The 17705-nt window shown below is 42.4% G+C and overlaps 5 protein-coding genes across 6 annotated transcripts; 4 read left to right on the top strand and 1 right to left on the bottom strand.

Moving 5' to 3' along the window:
- Positions 1–78: 78 nt before the first annotated feature.
- On the top strand, positions 79–1754 carry LOC6534366 (adenosine 3'-phospho 5'-phosphosulfate transporter 2). The gene is made up of 3 exons (XM_002095008.3): positions 79–1199; positions 1253–1434; positions 1504–1754. The coding sequence occupies exons 1-3, from the start codon at positions 348–350 to the stop codon at positions 1658–1660; spliced, it is 1191 nt and encodes a 396-aa protein (XP_002095044.2). The 5' UTR covers positions 79–347; the 3' UTR covers positions 1661–1754.
- Positions 1677–2375, bottom strand: LOC6534365 (ribonuclease P/MRP protein subunit POP5). The gene is made up of 3 exons (XM_002095007.4): positions 2292–2375; positions 1999–2236; positions 1677–1945 (listed from the first exon to the last, which is right to left on the bottom strand). The coding sequence occupies exons 1-3, from the start codon at positions 2309–2311 to the stop codon at positions 1766–1768; spliced, it is 438 nt and encodes a 145-aa protein (XP_002095043.1). The 5' UTR covers positions 2312–2375; the 3' UTR covers positions 1677–1765.
- A 1271-nt stretch (positions 2376–3646) lies between these two features.
- On the top strand, positions 3647–5903 carry LOC6534364 (troponin C). 2 transcript variants are annotated; one of them, XM_002095006.4, is made up of 5 exons: positions 3661–3798; positions 3867–3984; positions 4046–4102; positions 4870–5121; positions 5489–5903. In XM_002095006.4, exons 1-5 carry the CDS (start codon positions 3787–3789, stop codon positions 5515–5517), a joined length of 468 nt encoding a protein of 155 aa, XP_002095042.1. In that variant the 5' UTR covers positions 3661–3786; the 3' UTR covers positions 5518–5903. The 2 variants fall into 2 exon arrangements, with proteins under 2 accessions (XP_015050591.1, XP_002095042.1); XM_015195105.3 differs by lacking the exon at positions 5489–5903 and having other exon boundaries at positions 3647–3798; positions 4870–5237.
- A 1285-nt stretch (positions 5904–7188) lies between these two features.
- On the top strand, positions 7189–13038 carry LOC6534363 (protein rogdi). Its single transcript, XM_002095005.3, has 8 exons — positions 7189–7360; positions 8109–8233; positions 8919–9052; positions 9493–9564; positions 9636–9767; positions 10278–10435; positions 10519–10849; positions 11894–13038. Exons 1-8 carry the CDS (start codon positions 7350–7352, stop codon positions 11960–11962), a joined length of 1032 nt encoding a protein of 343 aa, XP_002095041.1. The 5' UTR covers positions 7189–7349; the 3' UTR covers positions 11963–13038.
- Positions 13039–13169: 131 nt separating this feature from the next.
- Positions 13170–17383, top strand: LOC6534362 (3 beta-hydroxysteroid dehydrogenase/Delta 5-->4-isomerase). Its single transcript, XM_015195104.2, has 4 exons — positions 13170–13269; positions 15462–15817; positions 15990–16265; positions 16656–17383. Exons 2-4 carry the CDS (start codon positions 15499–15501, stop codon positions 17255–17257), a joined length of 1197 nt encoding a protein of 398 aa, XP_015050590.1. The 5' UTR covers positions 13170–13269; positions 15462–15498; the 3' UTR covers positions 17258–17383.
- The last annotated feature ends 322 nt before the right edge of the window (positions 17384–17705 follow it).

Here is a 17705-nt window from a genome sequence, read left to right as displayed (position 1 = left end):
CATTGAGCCAATTAGAATGCCGGCAGGAGCAGAGTTGCCAACTAGTTAACCGTATACCGGTCTTTGGTGTTCGATTAATAACACAAGGTGGCAACGTCAAGCGACTATCTCCGTTCTAAGCTGACAAAAATAGTTTATTCGTGGTAAACAAACCGAGTGCACATATTTGGCCAGAACGATTTGCACTCAAAAGCAATATACACGCCTGCCCGTAATTAATGCAGCATCCGAGGAGGCATGACAAATCCGCACATTAAACCGACAACTCCGCGGACAGCGTGGCATTAAATTACTCGGGCTCCTTCCAATAGTTATCTTGATATAGCAACTATATAGTGTGTATATGCATGTATATACACACTTCCTCGAGCAGCAGAATGACAGATAATAAGGGGAACATTATCACCATTAATGGCGGCGAATCGCCGGGAAGTTCGACGCCCTCGCAGCGGAAGTCCTCGACGTCGGAATCGCCACCGGAACTGCGAATCCTTTGCTTTGACCTCACCTACTATAACCGCACCACTCAGTTCCTGCTCAGCTGTGCCGGCGTCTTCTTCCTGTACATCCTGTACGGGTATCTGCAGGAGCTGATTTTCACCGTGGAAGGATTTAAGCCGTACGGGTGGTTCCTCACTCTCGTCCAGTTTGGCTACTACATCGGCTTCGGCTTGGTGGAGCGGCGCTTGGAGGGCTATCGGATAAGCGGCGGTTCCTTTTGGAACATTGAGCCAGAGCCACGTTGCATTCCCATGAGAACATACCTAATTCTGGCTGCTCTTACGCTGGGTACTATGGGTCTGTCCAACTCCAGTCTCGGCTACCTCAATTATCCCACCCAAGTGATTTTCAAGTGTTGCAAGCTGATTCCTGTGTTGGTGGGCAGCATCCTCATACAGGGCAAACGCTATGGACTGCTGGACTTTGCGGCAGCCACCTGCATGTGCATTGGATTGGCCTGGTTTACGCTGGCCGACTCCCAGATGACGCCCAACTTCAATCTGCTGGGCGTGGCCATGATTTCGGGAGCTCTACTCTGCGACGCAGCCATTGGAAATGTCCAGGAGAAAGCGATGCGGGAGTTTAAGGCGCCCAGCAGTGAGGTGGTGTTCTACTCATACGGCTTAGGTTTTGTGTACCTATTTGTGATTATGCTGGTTACCGGCAACTTCTTCAGCGGCTTTGCCTTCTGCTTGGAGGTGCGTTATAGAAGCGGTTTTTGATGTATGAGACTTAAATTGTATCCTTTTAGCACCCTGTTGAGACCTTTGGCTATGGCTTCCTGTTTAGTTTGTCCGGCTATCTGGGCATTCAGTTCGTGCTGGCTCTGGTGAGGAGTAGTGGTGCTCCTATAGCTGCCACAGTGACCACCGCCCGCAAGGCTGTGACCATAGCCTTTTCCTTTGTGCTCTTCAGCAAGCCCTTTACCTTGCAGTTAGTATTTGTAAAATTCAAAAGAAAAAGCTATATTTTACCGATCTAAATCATATCTAAAATTTTCAGATATCTGTGGTCTGGTCTCATTGTAGTCCTAGGAATATATCTCAATGTCTACAGCAAGAGGAACAAGCTGACGTTGGCCGACATCCGGCAGAAACTAAAGCAATTTGGAGCCAAGATTGCCCGCTCACCGAGTCGCAAATTCCTTATCGAAGTTTAGAACGATACCAAAAAGATTTACATTTTAGTCAAATTGGAAGCATGGTTTTTCTACAAGAAAAACATGAAATATAATTACTTAATTACATTCTAAACAAACTATTTGCTATCTGTCCATGTCGAACTCCATGACGCTCTTGAAGAGATCCTGACGCTCCTTGGCGGAGGTTATCTGGCCCATGGCGCGGTCCAGGAACTGTTTTTGGTGCTTGACTATGAACTTGTTGCATTGGATAATGGTGGCACCTATGTAGAGGGTCCTAAACTTGGCCCGCACATCTCCAATCTGGAAGAAGGGTGGTTTTAATGTTGGTTTAACTACATGGCAATGAGACCAACCAAAGTAATCAGTGGCAATATACTGGACACAAAGTGTTGGCCTCGATGAAGACAACGTATGATTGCCATTTTCGTCCGATCGTTAATGTACTTCACACGAAATCCCTGCTCGATCACGGCGAGGCCGTACACTCCGTGATACTTCTCCACATTCTGGAGCAGGATTTTGGCCAGGCTGTGGTCGTTGAGACGCAGAGATTGTGTTGGCGTATGGGGCACAATCTGGACCGCTATATATCTGTTTGAGGACGGTTTTATTAATAAACGTTGCAAAAAATGCGGTCAATATTTACCTATTCTTTATGCGAACCATCACTGTTTAATCAGTCTGGCAACGCCAAATAGTTGGTTGCCAGACCAAAAGGCGCATCATTTACCGATAACTTGTTTGCATATCGGTTTTTAAAATTTGCCAAAAAGCTGTTTAGGTATTTGTATAAGTCAAAAAATTAAACTTTTTTAAAACTATACATATACATATGATTCTTTATGTCTAAGAAAGAAGATGAAGAAAAATTCCTAAATAAAGGATTCAGCGATGATTCCGCAGTACTTAAATCAATGTCGGGTAGAAAACCATTTTATATTTCTTTATCGTCAAGCTCCATTTTATTTGCAGTATGTTAAAATAATTCTAGTTAAAGTTAAACATATATTTTTAATCCGCTGCAGTTGTACATTTTATTAATGCTAAAACTTTTATCAATATTAATATATGTTTTTTTTTTTTGTAATTTATATTCTTAGTCGAAACACATATCCACACAAAAACATATAGCCAAGCCCAAACGTAAGCCCCAACGTAAAAAGGTCAAAAAAGGTCAAATGTAAGTTATTCCAAAACCAGCTTTTCTTATTGAAAAATCGTTTTTTCTTTTTGTCTGTTCCAAAGTAACTTCTAAGTGTCCTTGAGTCATTGTTACCTGCGAACGTACCTATAAGCAGTTGATACTCTTTTACTTTTAGGACGCTCTTTTCTTTTAATTGGATATATTTAAAATAAATTCGTGGAGAGGAATATTTTCAAGCTTTAGTATCAAATATTCATATTTTGACAGTTGAACAAAGGAACAGCCCATGGATTTGGGAATCGGACAAAGATGTTGGGAACTTGTCGAGCAATTTGTGAATGAGGGCAGAACATTCCTTGCTGTCGCTGCCCACGTTCAGCTCTCCTACGACAAACTGGATGGGGCATTGCTCCAGTGGGGATTTCTCCATCTGGCGGCGGAATCGAAACACATACATATATGTGTATATATCACCGATCGTGTTGTTTATATACTTGGGGACGCGGGGATCGCAGCGCAACGCATCGCATTATAGCTGGCTGGCGCACATATGCAGATATCGTGGCTCCCCCTCCGTCTCGCCATGCCGCTCCACTGGATGGGATGCTCCATCCAACGAGCGATCAGTGGCCGTGGAAAACCACTATACGGCTCGTGTTCAGTCTCCGGCAGCGAATGCGGCGGGATACGCTCAGATCGCGTTTTATTTTCGCGTTTTCCCATCGCACTTTTACAGTTTTTTCTAAAAAACAATAAAACCGAGGCAGCGGCGTGGAAAAGCGCTACATATACTCCAACGATCCGCACATCCACCACCAATCGGCCGTGTTCGTGTTTTTCCGCTTTTCGTGGCAAGTTCACCGATTCTGGTCTATATTTTGGAAAACGCATCCGCGCAGCCTCGCAGTTGGAACGAATACTCCGTGACGATCGGTTCGTGAGATTAGGCTGATCAGACAGATCCTATTGGCAACCCAAACCCAAAAACAGCAGCACCATGAGCAGCGTTGTAAGCATCTAGGATCTTACCCGTTTCAAAGGACTTTCGCTGAGTAACTCCTATGTGTCCCATTCCAGGATGAAGATCTTACCCCCGAGCAGATTGCCGTGCTCCAGAAGGCTTTCAACAGCTTCGATCACCAGAAGACTGGCTCCATCCCCACCGAGATGGTTGCCGACATCCTGCGCCTGATGGGTGAGTTCTGGGATTGGAATCTCCAGTGTTTATGGGAGTACTTATGCTTTTGGAACTGCAGGTCAGCCCTTCGACAAGAAGATCCTGGAGGAACTGATCGAGGAGGTCGATGAGGACAGTAAGTATATTTTACTGTTTTTAGAAAGGAGGAATTTATTTATATCTACAATTTTATATGAATTCAATTCAAATGGAAAGCATTTGCATTTTTTCTGGCAAGTAAAATCCAATTAAAATAATTGTGCGAAAATAGTACAACTTGAGTGGCATATATTTAATTTTATTTAATTCCCTTGAAATTTGTGCACCAAAATGTTCAAAATTAAATGTATATACATATGTACGTATGTAGTTATTATAAAACGAAGAAAATCAATTTGGTATATGCATCAATAATATATGTGCTCTTGTGCCAATTTCGTGGATCGTGTTTTTCGTTTAATCGAATTGTGTAGTTATATATAAAATTTGTTTTTCAATTTATGTTGAACACAAGCAAAGAGCTGAAAAAATATTAAGTTACAAATGAAAAACAAAAAATAATAATTAGCTAGTATAAATTGAATCAGAGAAGTTAAAGACTAGAAGTAAAGAATATGTAGACTTTATGCAAAAAAACATTGATTCAATGACAAAAGTGAACAAAATATAACATTTCCTACGGTCAGCTATAAATTATAAATTTATATATTTATGGAAAAAGCTTCGGTAATTACAGCAAATCAGAGATGATTCACCATCGACCGATGATTATATTTTAGTTACTCGCTGTCATTGATTTATGATCATAGCCGTTGTGGGACCATCATCATTAGCTGGTGGATTTCCAGTTGTTTCTCTGCTAATGATACAAAATCTAATTATCCAATATTTGGCACATTTCAGAGTCCGGTCGCCTGGAATTCGGCGAGTTCGTGCAGCTGGCTGCCAAGTTCATCGTGGAGGAGGATGCGGAGGCCATGCAGAAGGAGCTGCGCGAAGCATTCCGTCTGTACGACAAGCAGGGCAACGGCTTCATTCCCACCACCTGCCTGAAGGAGATCCTCAAGGAGCTGGACGACCAGCTGACCGAGCAGGAGCTGGACATCATGATCGAGGAGATCGATTCTGATGGTTCCGGTACAGTGGATTTCGATGGTGAGTGCCTGCTCATACGCGTATTAATACATTCTAGTGGCTTTCCATCCACGTCCACATCCACCCACATTGGCGCATATAGTGATCATAAATTTCGATGATCTTGAGATCGTGCGATCGCTCGATTATGACAGCTTGATCAGCGCTCCCATGGAGCATATCGGTCGCTATTTTTAGGCGCGACACACAAACTCGATTCCGATTCCACACGCATTTTTCATTCTCGGAATACGTACATATGTACATACATATGTACATATTTACATTTTGTTTTCGTGTTTATGGAATATTTATTTATAAATGCATATAGCGGTTGCTCTGGCTCGGTGGCATCGGTTTAATGTCTGTCATTTTGTTTAATTTACAGAATTCATGGAGATGATGACTGGCGAGTAAATAAACGCACTGCGTCTGCCACCCACTCAGCCACCCACCACCCCCTGGAAAACACCACCCACCCCCACTACCAAAAAAAAAATAAAAACACCCACACATGCACACTCTACACACACACACTCTACCCACACACACACACCTGTTGGGCACACGTTTGTTTGCTCCTATTTGCACACTTGTTTCGCTTCTTATTTGCATTTTCCCCTTTTCCACTTTTTGTTATTTTTTCTTCGGGGAGCAAACAAATCCACGTACTTCAGTTTGACAATGCCAAACACGAGTAGAAATAGAACTTTTGTACTACTTTTTATACTAAAAGAGCAACGGGAATACTGTGTATGCGAAAAAATAAATGTTATGCCATCCATGGCAAAAAAACCCAAAAAGTCCACTCTTGTTTTCATTTGTTTTCGGATCACTGGATTACTTTTTGCCGCCAAACAAACACGTCCATATATTTCGCTTTGATAATGCGAGTAAACAAAGCGAACTTCCCGCACTGGAAGCGCCGTAAATTTTATTCACTCTTGAAATATGTGCAGCATTTCCTAGCATTTATTGCACACTTCTGGGTTTATTTTCCTTATATGAGTGTTATTTATACTTTTACTGGATTTGGCGATGTTCGCCGTTTTGACAAATACTAAATATTGCTGGCGCGCAACAAAACTTTTATTAATGGCCTGGCAATTAGTCACAAGCTTTCTTCTCAGCGACAAATTCGTGTTTATATTATTTTGTTGTCGGATCAGGGTTTCCTCTGCCAAAGAAAAACAAAACAGCCTATTTCGATATACGACTATATATACCTTTCCATCAAAACAAAGGCGTTTCTTTGGTGAGCTATAAAATGCATACTGGCTCTTTACTTATTTTTAGGCCACATTTTTACTGTCTAATGCTATGGAGTTCTATAAATGGGACTTCAGTTTCAAGTTAAATAATGCACTTATTTATAAACTGTGTCGTGTTTGAGAAACGCCTAGTGAAATAGTTTGCTTTTTATGCCTTTCATTGTTAAGTTTTGACTGGCTTACAAAAAATTGTGTAGTTTATGACCACAGATTTGTTTGTGGAGTTAATGATAAGTATGTACCGACAGCCTATAAAACTTCTACATAATAGAGAAGTCGAACTTGTGATCATGTGAAAAAGTAAGTTAAACTTGATAATTAGTTTCTCAGTACCTCGTTTCAGTTTTTAGATTAAGTTCAGAGGATTTTATATGAGAGATTCCACGAAAATAGATATAATTCTAAATATACTAGTGAGTTGTTTGAAATTAGTTGAGAATAAAATCGAATCAGCCTAACGTTCAAATAGAACACCCACATGCGTATGTATACAATCAGTTTTCGCCACTGTGGACTGCCCTACATTTCTTATTTCTTATTTCTTGTTAATAAATAAATATTATGCTCTTACCAACAGCTGAGCTGAGCTGAGCAAGAAGTTGGCCTCTTGTAGCTTCGATCAGCGCAGCGCAGCGAAGAGCTGGCCGAAGAAAGCTGCCGGGCCTGGCCAAAAGCTCCGTCTTAACCACGTTAACTACAAGTCTACAAAACGAGCATTGGCATTGGCCTCGTCACTTGGATGGTATGCTATACCGCTGAGTTGAGCGCTGGGCGTCGATCGTCGAACGTCGTACCGCTACCACGTACCGCTACCGCTACCGCGATTCATCTTTCATTTTTTTTTGGGGGGCTCTCCCTACGGCCGTAAATAAATCCCCAGCGAAAAGCGAACGAACTATCCGCGAGTTTTTCGCCTTGCGACACTGAGTCTCGTGATTCGCGCTTCGCGATTGATAAAGAAGTTCGAGTATATCCAGAATGCCGCAGAGGTAAAGGAAGACAGAAAGCACTAGCTATACCGTTATTTATATAATAGCAGCAACAAAATGTTGTTTGTTTTGGCTTATTTGCTTACCCGCTGTGCGTGTGTAAATATGTGTGTGGCCAAGAATCAAGAATCAAGAATCAGAAATGTGAACGTGTTAAAAGCGGCAAAGCCGCAGCCAATGGCCATGCCAATAAAAATTTATGATGGCATAAACTTTTTAGGAGGCCCCTGCCTTTCATCGATACCTCGCTATTCTCTTGGCCTTTCATTCTTCTGACATTGGCTTATCAAATAAATTCTAAAACAAAATTGGACCTGATAAAGCCATTGTAAGCTTGTGCGTGTGTGAATAGTGGTGCTCCAAGTATCTGGGCGTTTGTCAAGTTCGCTTGATAAGCGCTTTTTTGTGTGGCCTTTTGTAATTTTAGCCATGATTGAAAACTTAAGGCAGCCATTGCCCACGCGCTGCAGTCGTTTTTGAAGGGGGACTTGGGGAACTGGGGTTTTTAGCTGGCTATACGGGAAAATTCTGCAGTCCAGCGGCAGAAACCAGACGCCGACGTCAGCTGGCTGTGACGTGAGTCACAACAATGGCCCACCAATTAGCACTTGACTTTGAATCAAATCAAGCCGAAATCGTTCGCAAACATGATAACGAAATACACAATTGTCCGACCGAAAAGGCAAACAAATCGCGTGTAATTCGCGAGTAACTAACTGAAATGTTTCTCTGTTTTTTTCCCTCGAAGTACCACGAACAACTGGTCGTTCCAGCCACTTCATCGTCAGCGGAGCACCAGTGGATACCCTCAGCATGTCCTCAACACGGTGCCCGAAACCGCCGTGCTCACCACGCCCCCGCCGACCAGAAAACGTATGTATTCTTCTTCTGTTTCTATAGCCATTTGAATTTGGCGCCCTAGCAAGCAGTGCTCTGCGAAGCTAACAGAGATTGCTGTGCGGAGGGAGTATTCTTGGGCTATCTCGTGGTTTAACCGAATCTAAATCTTATTAGAGCTTTGAACGCAGTAATTCTTTTTGTTACTTTGCCACTTTTAGTCATCATCATTTAATTTTCGCTAATTTTCGACGTTGAACAGCTTTAACAGAGTCCAAGTAAGATCTCACTGTTACGTCAAGCTGTGTATTAAGCAGCGCAGCCAGGGCTGTAGACTGAATGCCAGTTTTAATAAAAATACTTTCTGTTAATTTTTTTTGCAATTTTTTATTGGTCAACAAATTGAATTAGAATTGACAGCAATGTTTTGTAGGACTCCTATTTTACAAAATATTGTTTTTTACACTTTGTGATTTATTGTTGTGGATGTTTCGACTGACTTAGAATAACATATAAAAACACAATGCTCGATGGCAATATCCGCGTAGAATATCTGTATTCAGCAGAAGACAATCTTTTTTGAATGTCCCGCCCATGGCAACCAGTTTAGTATTAAAGCGGTATTTTTGTAGGATTTTGCGCTGCTTGCATGCCTGCCGGGCACTTGGCAACCCTGCGTTCAATTAAACAACAACAACTGAAATAAAAACAAAAATTACAGCGCTCACAATACAAATTGCTGGCGTTGCTGCAGCGGAAAGCGGACACAAGCGCAGATTCTTAGCAGCGCGGAAAAAGCCGAAAAGCGCGATGAAAATGCTCGCGGACACGGAGCGTGAGGAAGCCCTCAACCTGGTAAGTTTTCCGATCGCTAGAAAAGCGATGCGATTGCCATTGCGAGTCCATGACAACGGCATCGCACCAACAAAAACAATAACAAGCGTTGCCAAAAAAGCAGCATAAAAAACGATTAATTGAACCCTCTATGTTGACTAATTGATTATCGATTGCCGCTGATGTTCTGTTCTTCCTGCTTTTCCTGCCGACTTTCCACCGCCCCCGCACATCGCTGTTATTGATTTGTACACGGAACGTGCTTTGTTTGATGGCGCTATCGCAAAATACAAACCCACCAACGCCTTACCGCCTCACCGCCTCGCCGACTTACTGGCTGACTGGATGACTGACATACCTACATAATCTCTGGCTGGCGGGATTCCGAAACACAAAATACGAACACCAAATGCGGAACACCAAATATGCAAACCCAACCCACTTCCCAATGCGACCCGTAGCAAATTGAGTTCGAGTGGGTGCTGCGCCAAGAAGTACACGCGATACTGAAGCAACTGAGAACCATTCTGGTGGTGAGTACCCGATCGGATTGGCTTCCTCAAGCTTCCTTAACCATTAACCACACCGCACACTGTGTTTCCAGGAATGCGCCCATCGGTTTCCGGTGCCCCTGTACGAGAACGAGGGAAAGAAGACTGAGAAGTTCATACTCACCGTGTCGCCCGATCAGCTGAAGGCCGTGCTGACCCTAACGGGCGATGCCATCACCCAGGCTGTAAGTGCCATTGCTTACCCAGTAAAGTACGCCCACTGTAAGACCGAGCAGGAACCACCGACTGGTAGAAACCCCAAAAACCTCAAAAGATTGTAGACGCCCCCAAAGTGTGGTGGGGAAAACCCCCAAGCATTTAACTAGTTCCTCTTTTAGAGATGATTCAGTCTTAGGATGTATTAGCTTATGTAGCAAAATTCCCCAGAGGTTACTTAAAACATCTTTTACCTACTATTCAATTCTTTACCATAGAAGTTCTAGTTCAGAGTCTCTTATTCATACTCTTCTTCTCTACAATTCAGCGCACTAATACGCCCCGTAAAATCATGTTGATAATCATTTAAGAATATATTTATTTTCCTTATCTGTTGTTGAAACGACATGTGTACCTTTCCATTATAAATATGCGTATTTGTTCAATTAATCTGATGACTTAACAGAGTGAAATAAGTGATAATTTTCCGATCAGTTCCCGACGACCAAAGTATGCTAATCCTGAATTTCCTTTCGCAGGACATTAGCTTTAAGCTGTGTAAGGCGCCGAGCCAAACGCAACGTACCTCCATCACACATGACTCGCCCTGGAAGTTGCAGCAGGTCCAGGATGCGGCCAATCATCTGCAGACCGCCATCAACCACATAGACGATGTCGACGACTCTTATCACTTCAAGTGAGTCACGTTTTGTTTTGCATGGGATCTGCGCTCCGCGGTTGTGTTTATGCACTTATAATACACATGTAAACTCCCCACAGAACCTCCGACGAAGTGCTGCATGTGATAGGCAACATTCTGGATGCCCTGCAGCGGGGCAGGAACAGTTTGCTGGTGCCCAAAAAGAAGCCCATTGATGAGCTGATCAAAGGGCGGAACATGAAATCGCTGGTTCCCAATCTGCCCGAGGATTTGGCCGTAAGCTTCTACCTGCAGAGCCACAAGCTGATCATTGCCGTCTACCAGCTGCTGAACAACCAGGGCACCATGCGCTTCGATTCCCGCCAGGCGGAGGCCTCTGTCCAGTGGCTAAACGATGTGCTACTGCTGCTGATGAATGGCCAGAAACTGTGCCAGCAATTAAAAGACAAGGTGAGTCGACGGTGAAGCACCGGAAGTGGGCAAAAGAACGCTCGATTTGTATGACTGCACACACAGCAACACGTTGGTAGGAACGAAAAGAAGGTCAGGCACGATTAGAAGACAAATAAAGAAAGTAAAGACAAATTATGTATGAATACGATTTGAAAATTTTGCATAAAATATTTTAATTGTTTCATTTTGAAATAGATTTCATGATCACCGGTTTGGTATGTTTATGGTCAGTTTTTATTTAGAAATTATGGGTATTATATCATGTTTGCCCCCCGCATTCACCAAACACAGAATACTTGTTCTCAGCGGGTTAGAAGTATACACAGAAATAGTCAATTATTTCCCAGAGAAATAACAAATGTATCTTTGTTGTATACACTGAAAGAAAAACGTGTTTTCTAATAAAAGCGTACTAAGTATCTACAGTTTCGTTAGAGCTTTCTATAGTGAGAATAGAACGTATTTCTGGAACTATAATGTTGTGTGTTGTTTTTGTTTAAGTTATTATCAATTCAAAATGTTTTTATTGATCATAAATCAATCTTTCGCTCGGTATACCATACACAAATGTAATGAGCGCGATATTTCGACAGCTGGCTCTTGAACAGATCAAAATTGTTCTATAATTTATAGGTCAGAATAGCCCAAAAGTCTTTAGCAATTACTTGGCGCCCATTAGATAATTTCAGCACGAAACACACCCACCCAAAAGTAAGCTATTTTTGGAATTAGCCGGCACTGATAAGGCGTCTGCTCTTGAAATAATATCACAGCGATTCCCAACGGCAAAGCACAAGTGCGGAGAGCCAGAGATGCTGTCCTATTTTCCGCACCCACAAGATGCCGCCAAGTTTTATTTGGTTGCTGGCCAACTGCCAGGGCCACGCTGCAGCTCTTGACTGTGACGCAAGTCGGCAATTAAAGTGGCCAATATGGGGATTGGCACAAGTATGGCAAATATGGGGGAACGAGTTCTAATGCGCTGGGTCCTCGAATGAGTTGTGGGTGTATTTTTAATTCAATATTTCCGCTCTTTCGCAGATATCTGTGTTTTCGGTGTACAAAGATTTCACAGTTGGCTCGCGTTCGCCCTCAGCACTTTCCTACTGAGACGGGGAGCGCAATGGAAACCAGGAAGGGAATCCCTTGATGGATGGCAGCGGTGGATCGGCGTCAGAAACAATAACAACAATAATAGCTAATAAAGAACCGTACTTGTAATAGCGAAGTAAATAATGTTAGTTGAAATGTTGCTACTGGAAACGGCACACCCATAATACCCATGCATACTATACTATACAATACTATACTATACCATACAATACAATACTTTAAACACTATACTGCTATATACAGTACAGAGAGTTATATACATACATACATACAACTAGTTTAATGTACACAATCAACATTCATGTTAAATTACGATTACGTAGAACCTGAGTTCATCGCTTCACGTCACTCCAATTATGCATCAAAATGCATCTAAATAGCATTAGGCTGAGAATTGAGAACAGAATACGTTTGTGAAAACCAATTGTGTGTGTATGTGTAACTAAATGAAATTGCTAGATAATTATAGTTTATTCATACATGTAATTTAATGTAATATACCATGGCCCTTATTTATGTTTGCTAAGATGCAATGAAATCCACCAAGTCAGCAGTCAATCGGTACTTAAAGTCGGTACTTACAACGTTTATACCCCCAATACGCCCCCATATACATACATATTTACCTAGGTACATACGGAAGGGGCACCTACATCGGCATTTACATGATATTGTTGTAATAAACCAAACCGAAATGTGAACAGAATTTTTAATTGTACTAAACACCGTTTTGTATTCGTATTCGTAATTGTATATCCGTAATTGTATTTCGCGTACTCGTTAATGGTTAATGGTTAAGAGCGCCCAATCCTAATCTAATCCAAAGTCATTTGTATCAACGGCCTTTACTTCTCGTTTACTTTATACATATACCAGGGAGTTTATAAAGATATAGAAAGTTATTGAATGAGATGCAACGAAAACAATTACCACTGTACTTATTGAATATTGCAATTGCCTAAGCACCCCGCTAAATGCATGGGAAGAGAAGACAACTATTTATGTAATCACTAAGCGTACTTACTGTCCACATTCATTTACTTGTTGTTGAATAAAAATTACCTTTTACCAAATGCTCTTGCTTTCATGCTTTGAAACACGTACTTTTGATTTTCGCGCCAACAATCCGATGGCTGCGATCGATAGCAGCGATGGCGATGACGATGACGATTGCGATAGGCAAGTAGCTTGGCAACGATCGTTTTGGTTTCGGTTTCGGCCAGTTTTGTTTATGGCCAACAAGCAGTTTCAAGTCAGCAGGCAAGCCCAAAGGTTTGTCCACAAAAAAGAGCCACCTTCTTCCGGTAAGCGGCGTTCCCTACTCATAAATATTACGACTTTCGGGCTTCTAGATGGACAAGTGCCATTGGTTGAGTGTTTCAAATGGCCAGGCCAAAATGCCAAAATCGAGTGTTGACGTGGAGATGTCGAAATAGACGCGGAAACCAGTTCGCCGTAATTGTTTTGATGCTGTGTTGTAATCTGTAAGCCCGCCCAGCCAAAAAACATTAGCACATTGAGCCATGTATCTCTTTGTTGAGATTGCTGCCGTATCTTGTAAGTTGATGTTGCGGATGGCAATGTTGCTGCTGCAGATGTCGCTGTTGCAGATGTTGCTGCTGTCACCATTGGCATCTTATTTTCCTTGTGTTGTTTCTCGAGTCTGCCGAATGGCCTTAGTTGCTGGACGGGCTCTAATAAAATCACAAAGACAAAAGTTGACCGTGGCCAAGTAACACACTAAGGGGAAGTAGAAATCGAAAGCCATAGAGCGATATGCCAATGGACTCAATCATACTTAGTATACGAATATTCTTCAGATTTGCTCTATCCTCTATCACCGAAACTAGTTGCATATCTTCAATATGTTAGTCTAATTTTGCGCACAGCATTCAACTCTCTTTATTTGAGTAATTATGAAGTTAACGGCCATTTTTGGCACTCTAAAATTGCGAATGCCATTAATACGAACAGAAATAAGGTCGCCTTGCATTAGAAGGTAACCGAAACTAATGAATTAATTAATAATGTTTTTTTAACTCAGCTGTTAGGCGATAAAAGATAATTGTTACGAAAGTATAGCTTAGTTCGTTAATCTCACATATACAAAACGAATTCAGTTTATTTGTTGCTTTAGTTTAAATTAATAAAAATCATTTACTCTGAGAAAATAATATATGTTGCTCTTCTGTTTACTACAAGATACAAGATATTTTTAGTTTACATTTATACAACTAGTGTAAAAATGCTTACAAAAACCTTTTTTTAAGGCAAATTTCCAGTCGATTCAGATTTTGTCCTGATTTTGGGGCATTTTTATACCCGTTACTCGTAGAGTAAAAGGGTATACTAGATTCGTTGAAAAGTATGTAACAGGCAGAAGGAAGCGTTTCCGACCATATAAAGTATATATATTCTTGATCAGGATCAGTAGCCGAGTCGATCTGGCCATGTCCGTCTGTCCGTCCGTCTGTCTGTCCGTCTGTCCGTCTGTCCGTCTGTCCGTATGAACGTCGAGATCTCAGGAACTACAAAAGCTAGAAAGTTGAGATTGAGTATACAGACTCCAGGGACATAGACGCAGCGCAAGTTTGTCGATTCATGTTGCCACGCCCACTCTAACACCCACAAACCGCCTAAAACTGCCACGCCCACACTTTTAAAAAATGTTTTGATATTTTTTCATTTTTGTATTGGTCTTGTAAATTTCTATCGATTTGCCAAAAAACTTTTTGCCACGCCCACTCTAACGCCCACAAACCGCCCAAAGCTGCTACGCCCACACTTTTGAAAAATGTTTTGATATTTTTTCATTTTTGTATTGGTCTTGTAAACTTCTATCGATTTGCCAAAAAACTTTCTGCCACGTCCACTATAACGCCTACAAACCGGCAAAAACTGTGTTTAAGACTCTCCCTTTCCCTTCCACTAGCTGAGTAACGGGTATCAGATAGTCGGGGAACTCGACTATAGCGTTCTCTCTTGTTTTTCTTAAAAATAGGAAATCGTCCCTAGTTTTTTGGTTTTATTTTTACTAAGGCGATTTTTAAAAATTAAGAACAAGTTTTCTATGATTGTAGTAGCTTAAAAATGTGTCCGACCAGACTAGACGACTTAAAGCCCATTTCAACAAGGAGAAAGCCAGCGTTTATTACACTGAGTGTAAAAACAAATAATTCCAGTAATCAGGGGAATTTGAATTACACAAACTATGAATTATAAGTAAACATGCATATACATATATAGTAGCTGTAGTAGCCGCCTTTATTAGTGCCGCGGAGCGTCACGTAAGCCGAGTATTTGAAAACGCGCCGAGCCACTCGGAAACCTGCTCCGCTGACCCTCGAAGAAGGTCGCCGGCTGGTGATGAGCCAGTTTATGTGTGATGTCCAAGTGGCCGGGCTCATTGGGCCGCCGACCATAAAAGCCACTCTCACGGAAACTCCACTTAAGCACTTAAGGCAGCCAAGCTAACCTGCAGTCGGTCTCGTTGCAGTTAAACCAAAAACCAGTGCACTTTGACCCCGGACGCAATGGGCAACAAAAGCGGGGAAGTGCTGCTCGTAACCGGCGGCAGTGGATTTCTGGGTCAGCACCTCATCAAGCAATTGCTGGAGCGGAAGGAGGAGCTGGGCATCAAAGAGATCCGCTCACTGGATATAGTGCCCTACAAGAACAACATCGGCCATGAGGAGACACCCCTACTGCGCACCTATGTGGCCGATATTGGGGGCGATCGGGAGGCACTCAGTCCCATCTTCAAGGGAGTGGACGGGGTCTTCCACTGCGCCGCCTCGGTGAAAATCGAGTATCCGCCCAATTACGAGGAACTGGAGCGCGTGAATGTGAACGGTGAGTGAGCGGATAAAGTACCTCATAAGATACGTAATTCCAGGCATCATTTCTTTTAGTATAACGAGTTCAAATAAGCTTTGATTTCATCTTAACTTCACCAGTTGAGCAGATTGCACATTACCAAGCTATAGCCGTCCTGATTAAGTGTATTATTTTAACCTTTTTTTAGGCACCCTGGCCGTGGTGGACATGTGCATCCAGAACAACGTGAAGCGCCTGGTGTACACCAGCTGCACATCCGTTTGCTTTGTGCCTTTCAAGGGCCGTAGTACCTTCTCGGCGATAATTAACTCAACGGAATCCAAGACAGACACTCCCACGCTGGACAGTTCCACTTTGTGGGAGCAGGATAATCAGTTCCTGATACCCGGGTACGCTTCCAGCAAGCTTAGGGCAGAGAACATAGTCCTCAACTCGAATGGAGCTCCCCTGCACAACCAGGAGGGTAAGTTTGCTTAAGCAGATACCTACAAGTTCTTGGTATCTTAGTCAAAAGGTTTAATAAACGAATCAATTATTCGCCTTTCGAGTTGTAAGGTACAATAACGATTCAATTACACGCCCAACTCAAGTTGAATAGGTTAATTTGCTAGCTATTAGCATATATTAGCTATTATATATTTAGCTATTAATTGAAATCACTTCTTTTTATTTGTCTTAAAATGGTACCACACTTAGTTTGAAAACCTACAACTACCTTGTATTGGGTGGGATTTTAAATTATTATGTGGCTTATTTAACTTTCACTTACTTAAAGGCAATATTGTCGCATGATTAGTTCAACAGTTTATTAATAATTAATAGTTCATTTACTAACATTTGTATTCCCTTTCAGAATACCTGGCTACCAGCGCCATTCGCGCCCCTTTGACCTATGGCGAGTGTGACTCGCACTTCATCACGCAGATCTTCGACTTCCTTTCCTCCAGGGGATGGGTTTTCCCCAGGATTGCGGGCGTGGGAGGAAAGCAGCAGTTGGTCTACGCCGGGAATGTGGCCTGGGGACATATCTGCGCCTATAAGGCGCTCAAAGTGTCCGATAAGGCGGTGAATGGACTTCCCGTCTTTGTCACCGATGATACGGGCATCAATGATGTCTCCCGTTTCGTCCAGAAGATGGCGGTGCTGGGCGAGCGGTTCAAGGTGAAGACCAGCTGGTGGTACGTGCCGCACTTCCTGTTCTTTTTCCTAGCCTTCCTGCTGGAGGTGGTGGTGCGGGTGGCGTATCCCTACACCAAGTACCGCCTGCGGTACTCCCTGCGCGCCATCGCTTCCTACACGTCCTCGATGCTGATGTACAATCGACTAAGAGCCTCCATCCACATGGACTACATGCCACTCTTCGATCCGGACGCGAGTGCCGAGCGGAGCGCGAAGTGGTATGCCACGTGGTGGGACCAACGGCAGCAGGCCAAGAAGCTCAAGAAGTCCAGCTGAGTGGGGCTAATCCCCTTGTATTGCGATAGTATACTCCTTGATATCCTGAGTGGATTTGTGTTTACTGCCCTCTCTGAATCCTGTAAATATCTTGTTAAATAAAATGGTTGTTGTTTGTATTACGAAGTCATGGTTTACTTTTGCAAAAGAAAATACGATAGAAAGCCAGCTTTTGTGAGTGGATGCTTACATATCCTTGCAGAAATTACAAATTTAAAAAAAACTGATGTATACCGAAACAATTAATGATGAAATCCAACGAAACTATGATTTCTTTTCTATTAGTTTCAATTAGTTTCCGTACATATTCCATGCGGCTATATGATTCAGTTGCTCGATTTTGATTTAATTAAAAGCGAAATATACTTTACTTATTTCAGTCAAAGAAGAAACCCTAATTTTGGATATTTGACGACAAATGTGATCATTTAGTAAACCAATCCGCTCT

This window comes from Drosophila yakuba, chromosome 3L, assembly GCF_016746365.2.
Source record: "Drosophila yakuba strain Tai18E2 chromosome 3L, Prin_Dyak_Tai18E2_2.1, whole genome shotgun sequence".
Classification (NCBI taxonomy): Eukaryota; Metazoa; Arthropoda; class Insecta; order Diptera; family Drosophilidae; genus Drosophila; species Drosophila yakuba.
Note: the sequence above shows the minus strand (reverse complement) of the source record. Positions and strands in the feature narration are given on the sequence as shown.

Excerpts from the sequence above, each read along its gene's own strand:
- LOC6534366 (XM_002095008.3), top strand. The coding sequence starts at position 348 with ATGTATATACACACTTCCTCGAGCAGCAGAATGACAGATAATAAGGGG. Across the intron at positions 1,200-1,252 it reads GCTTTGCCTTCTGCTTGGAG|CACCCTGTTGAGACCTTTGG; the intron begins GTGCGTTATAGA and ends GTATCCTTTTAG. Across the intron at positions 1,435-1,503 it reads AGCAAGCCCTTTACCTTGCA|ATATCTGTGGTCTGGTCTCA; the intron begins GTTAGTATTTGT and ends TAAAATTTTCAG.
- LOC6534365 (XM_002095007.4), bottom strand. The coding sequence starts at position 2,311 with ATGGTTCGCATAAAGAATAG. Across the intron at positions 2,237-2,291 it reads ATGGTTCGCATAAAGAATAG|ATATATAGCGGTCCAGATTG; the intron begins GTAAATATTGAC and ends GTCCTCAAACAG. Across the intron at positions 1,946-1,998 it reads TATTGCCACTGATTACTTTG|ATTGGAGATGTGCGGGCCAA; the intron begins GTTGGTCTCATT and ends CCCTTCTTCCAG.
- LOC6534364 (XM_015195105.3), top strand. Across the intron at positions 3,985-4,045 it reads CGACATCCTGCGCCTGATGG|GTCAGCCCTTCGACAAGAAG; the intron begins GTGAGTTCTGGG and ends TTGGAACTGCAG. Across the intron at positions 4,103-4,869 it reads CGAGGAGGTCGATGAGGACA|AGTCCGGTCGCCTGGAATTC; the intron begins GTAAGTATATTT and ends GGCACATTTCAG.
- LOC6534363 (XM_002095005.3), top strand. Across the intron at positions 8,234-8,918 it reads GCCCCCGCCGACCAGAAAAC|CGCTCACAATACAAATTGCT; the intron begins GTATGTATTCTT and ends CAAAAATTACAG. Across the intron at positions 9,053-9,492 it reads GTGAGGAAGCCCTCAACCTG|CAAATTGAGTTCGAGTGGGT; the intron begins GTAAGTTTTCCG and ends TGCGACCCGTAG.
- LOC6534362 (XM_015195104.2), top strand. The coding sequence starts at position 15,499 with ATGGGCAACAAAAGCGGGGAAGTGCTGCTCGTAACCGGCGGCAGTGGA. Across the intron at positions 15,818-15,989 it reads GGAGCGCGTGAATGTGAACG|GCACCCTGGCCGTGGTGGAC; the intron begins GTGAGTGAGCGG and ends ACCTTTTTTTAG. Across the intron at positions 16,266-16,655 it reads TCCCCTGCACAACCAGGAGG|AATACCTGGCTACCAGCGCC; the intron begins GTAAGTTTGCTT and ends ATTCCCTTTCAG.